The sequence below is a fragment of the Nicotiana tabacum genome, chromosome 14 (genome assembly GCF_000715075.1).
Source record: "Nicotiana tabacum cultivar K326 chromosome 14, ASM71507v2, whole genome shotgun sequence".
NCBI classification, from domain to species: domain Eukaryota; kingdom Viridiplantae; phylum Streptophyta; class Magnoliopsida; order Solanales; family Solanaceae; genus Nicotiana; species Nicotiana tabacum.
Genome location: NC_134093.1, coordinates 34479320 through 34483205, shown reverse-complemented (window position 1 = coordinate 34483205; position 3886 = coordinate 34479320). Strand labels below are relative to the sequence as shown.

Genomic DNA, 3886 nt, shown 5'->3' with positions numbered 1-3886 from the left:
GCATGCAGCAAAAACCTGTTCTTTGAATTTTCACAATCCAACACGGTATAACGCCTAAAATTACTTCAAACAAGCTCAAATTTGAATCATAAATATCATAAAGAAAAAACTTGAATCATAAATTTACTAAATCAACAACAAATCTAACAAATACATCTTGTAACTAAGAAGAAGAAGAAGAAGAAGAAGACCTCTTTACAATGAGGGAGGATGTTACTATAGCAATCGATTAATCCATGGTGAGTTGCGTTATAATAGATGCTCAATGTTAGAGAAACATCAACAATTATTAATAATTTTGACGGCTAAACAAAAGTCAGTTTATGAGAAAATTATAGTAGCGGCGGATGAGGCGAAAGGTGGATTGTTCTTTTTATATGGTTATGGAGGATCTGGCAAGACATTTATTTGGAAGATTCTATCTTCAAGTATACGATCTCGAGGAGATATTGTGTTAATTGTTGCATCAAGTGGGATTGCATCTCTTTTGTTACCGGGAGGTCGAATAGTGCATTCGACATTGGCAATTCCTCTTAATTCAACTGAAGATTCAACATGCAATATAAAGCAAGGTAGTCCTCTAGGAAAATTGATCGTCAAGGCAACGTTGATTATTTGGGATGAGGCACCGATGATTCATAGATACTGTTTCGAAGATCTTGATCAAACGCTTAGAGATATTCTTAGATTTAAAGACGCATCCAGTCTAGATCGACCATTTGAAGGTAAAACCATTATTCTTGGTGGTGACTTCAGACAAAATTTTCCAGTCATTACAAAAGGTACTCAGCAAGATATTGTTAATGCTACTCTAAACTCTTTATATTTATGGCTCCACTATGAAATCTTAAAACTAACAAGGAATGTGAGATTTCACGGAAATCAGTTAGGGACACATTTAGATGAGTTAAAAAAAATTTCAGATTGGATTTTAGCAATTGGTAACAGAAGAATTGGAGGTTCTGTTGATGGCATTGAAAAGGTCTGAATCCTCGATGATCTTCTCATACATAATTATGATGATCCAATATTTGCAATTGTAGAAAGTACTTATCCTAATTTCTTTAACCATTCCAATGACATAGATTACCTCCACCAAAGAGCAATTCTTGCTCCGACTCTTGACATAGTGGAATCTATCAATGAATATATGGTTTCACTCAATCATAATCCTGAGAAAACATATTTGAGTTCTTATAAGATTTGTATGTCTAATCATGGTTTTACAGCTTTGGACCACGTACATACACCAGAATTCCTAAACAGTATTAAATGTTCTGGAGTTCCAAATCACTCTATTACTCTAAAGGTTGGTTTTTCTGAGATGTTACTAAGAAATATAGATCAGTCATAAGGATTATGTAATGGTACAAGGTTGATCATCACAAGACTTGAAAATTGGGTTATTGAAGCCAAGGTTTCATCAGGTAATATGGCTGGAGAAAAAGTATTTATTCCAAGAACGACATTGACTCCATCTGATGCGAGAATACCTTTTAAGTTTCAGGGATGACAATTTCCAATTGTGGTATCTTTTTCCATGACAATTAATAAGAGTCAAGGCCAGTCATTGTCTCATGTTGGGTTATTTTTGAAGAAATCATTGTTTACACATGGACATTTGTATGTTGCTCTTTCACGGGTGACAAGTAGAAAATGGTTAAAGAATTTAGTTTATGATGATGATGGACAAATAACAAATGAAGCTAGAAATATAGTGTACAAAGAAGTTTTTCGTAATTTAATTTAATACGTTATTAAATGATTTATCATTTAATTATTTTGTATTATTATTGTCTTCTGATCCTTTGGTCTTATGTATCATTTTTTTAGTTAATATTTTAATTTGGTATAACAATGTTAGGTGGCAGTTCACCAGAGGTGACATTTTAACGTTTCTTCCAGCGCCTCACACCTATAATCTTGAAGCCAATAAAGTATTTCTCTGTTTTCTTTATATATGATTTACTGTCTATCATTATTGATGTAATAATCCGTCCAGCCGTTTTGAAAGTTGTACCCCCATTCCCCCATTTACTGTTCATTCCCTACTTAATTGTTGTTATGTGACTTGCCGGGGTAGTTGGTTCGGGTCCGGGAAAGTTTCTGAATGAATTGAGACACTTAGTCTCAAGATTTTAAGCTTATGTTAAAAATATTGACTGGATGTTAACTATGTGGAAAATGAATTGGATGATTTTGGACTTAGGAGTGTATCCGGATTATGATTTGGAGGTCCATAGTTGAATTAGACTTGAAATAACGAAAGTTAAAAATTTGGAAGTTGACCAAGAGTGGACTTTGTGGTTACCGAGTCAGAATGGTGTTCCGAGAGTTGGATTAGGTTCGTGGTTTTAATTGTGACTTGTGTGCAAAATTTGACATCAATCGGATGTGATTTAATAGGTTTCTGCATCGTTTATAGAAGATGGAATTCCTTAGTTTCAATAGGCATGAATTGGGGTGCGGTTTGTATTTTTGGATATTGTTTGATGTGATTTGAGGGCTCGACTAAGTTCGTATCGTGTTTTAGGATTTGTTAGTATAATTGGTTGAGGTCTCGGGGGCCTCGCGTGGAGTTCGGATGATTAACGGATCGAATTTGGATTTTGAAAGATTGCTGAAGCCGGGAGTCTTCTGGTGCAAACCCACCTACGGATCATTGTTCGAAGGTGTGAGTAAAGGAGTGCAGTACCGGCCATGGGTGGATTGTGCAGTGGTCGTAGGTGCAGAAGAAGTTCTGCATATGTGGATGCGGATGTGCATCAGCACGAGGTTGACAGCAGAAGCGGATTTGGCTTGTCAGCACAGGCGTCGTAGATGCAGTCCCGTAAGTGCGAGGCTGGGACCATGGTGAGATGGGTCGCCAGTTAAGTGGGTTCCACAGGAACGTGATTTTTTCCACAAAAGCAGATGCGCAGGTGCGAGCCCAGACTCCGCAGGTGTGAAAATGCCTGGGCAGTGTTTAAATTCGAGGGTTTCTGAGATTTTCTTCATTTTAAGCATTTTAAGCTGGGGATTAGGCGATGTTTGAGAGGATTTTCGATAGGTTGCTTGAGGTAAGTCACTTGTGGTTAAATTTATTCAATAATTTTGTTTCCCCATTGAATTCCCCACCTAAATTGTGTGGTTTTGAGCTGCAATTTTGAGAGTTAGGGCTAGGGATTTGGAGAGTTTAAATTGGGGGTTTAGGTCTCGATTTGGTGTTGGATTTTGGTAAATTTGGTATGGTTGGACTCGTGATTTTGTGACTTTTATTAGATTCTGAGACGTGGGCCCGGGGACCAACTTTTGAATTGACTTATTTTTTATTTTTAATTAATAACTTAGTATTTTCTTGTAGAATTGATCCCTTTAACTTGTGTTGATTGTGTCAAACTGGTTTTGGCTAGATTCGAGGCATTTAGAGGCTGATTCGCAAGGCGACAGCGTGTTGGACTAGGGATTTACACGGCTTGAGGTAAGAAATAGTTCTAAACTTAGGTCTGAGGGTATGAAACCCCGAATTACGTGTCATGTGATTGGTGTTAAGGTGACGCACATGATAGGTGATGGGTGTATGGGTGTGCACCATAGTAATCGTGGCTTGGCCAATTCCACGGAACTGTATAGTTGAATAATCTATTCTTATCTATATATTCCCCATGTGTTATAGAAATTGAACTGCAAATCGTGTTAGAAATCATGTTTAGGCTATGTGTTGGCACTGTAGGGACCTACAGAGGTCGTCTGCTAAATTATCTGCTAAATTGCCATGTTGTACTCAGTCACAGTTTCTACTTCCATATCATATCTCAATCTCTGTTGTTCCTTATTGATAAATTACATCATCATTGTTTGGGCTGATTATCATGATTATTGAGAGCCTGGGAGACTGGATAAATTG

The 3886-nt window shown here is 37.1% G+C and overlaps 1 protein-coding gene across 1 annotated transcript; it reads left to right on the top strand.

Moving 5' to 3' along the window:
- The first annotated feature begins 265 nt into the window (after positions 1-265).
- Positions 266-988, top strand: LOC107801064 (uncharacterized). The gene has a single exon (XM_075230049.1). It carries the CDS (start codon positions 266-268, stop codon positions 986-988), a length of 723 nt encoding a protein of 240 aa, XP_075086150.1.
- The last annotated feature ends 2898 nt before the right edge of the window (positions 989-3886 follow it).

Excerpts from the sequence above, each read along its gene's own strand:
- LOC107801064 (XM_075230049.1), top strand. The coding sequence starts at position 266 with ATGTTAGAGAAACATCAACAATTATTAATAATTTTGACGGCTAAACAA.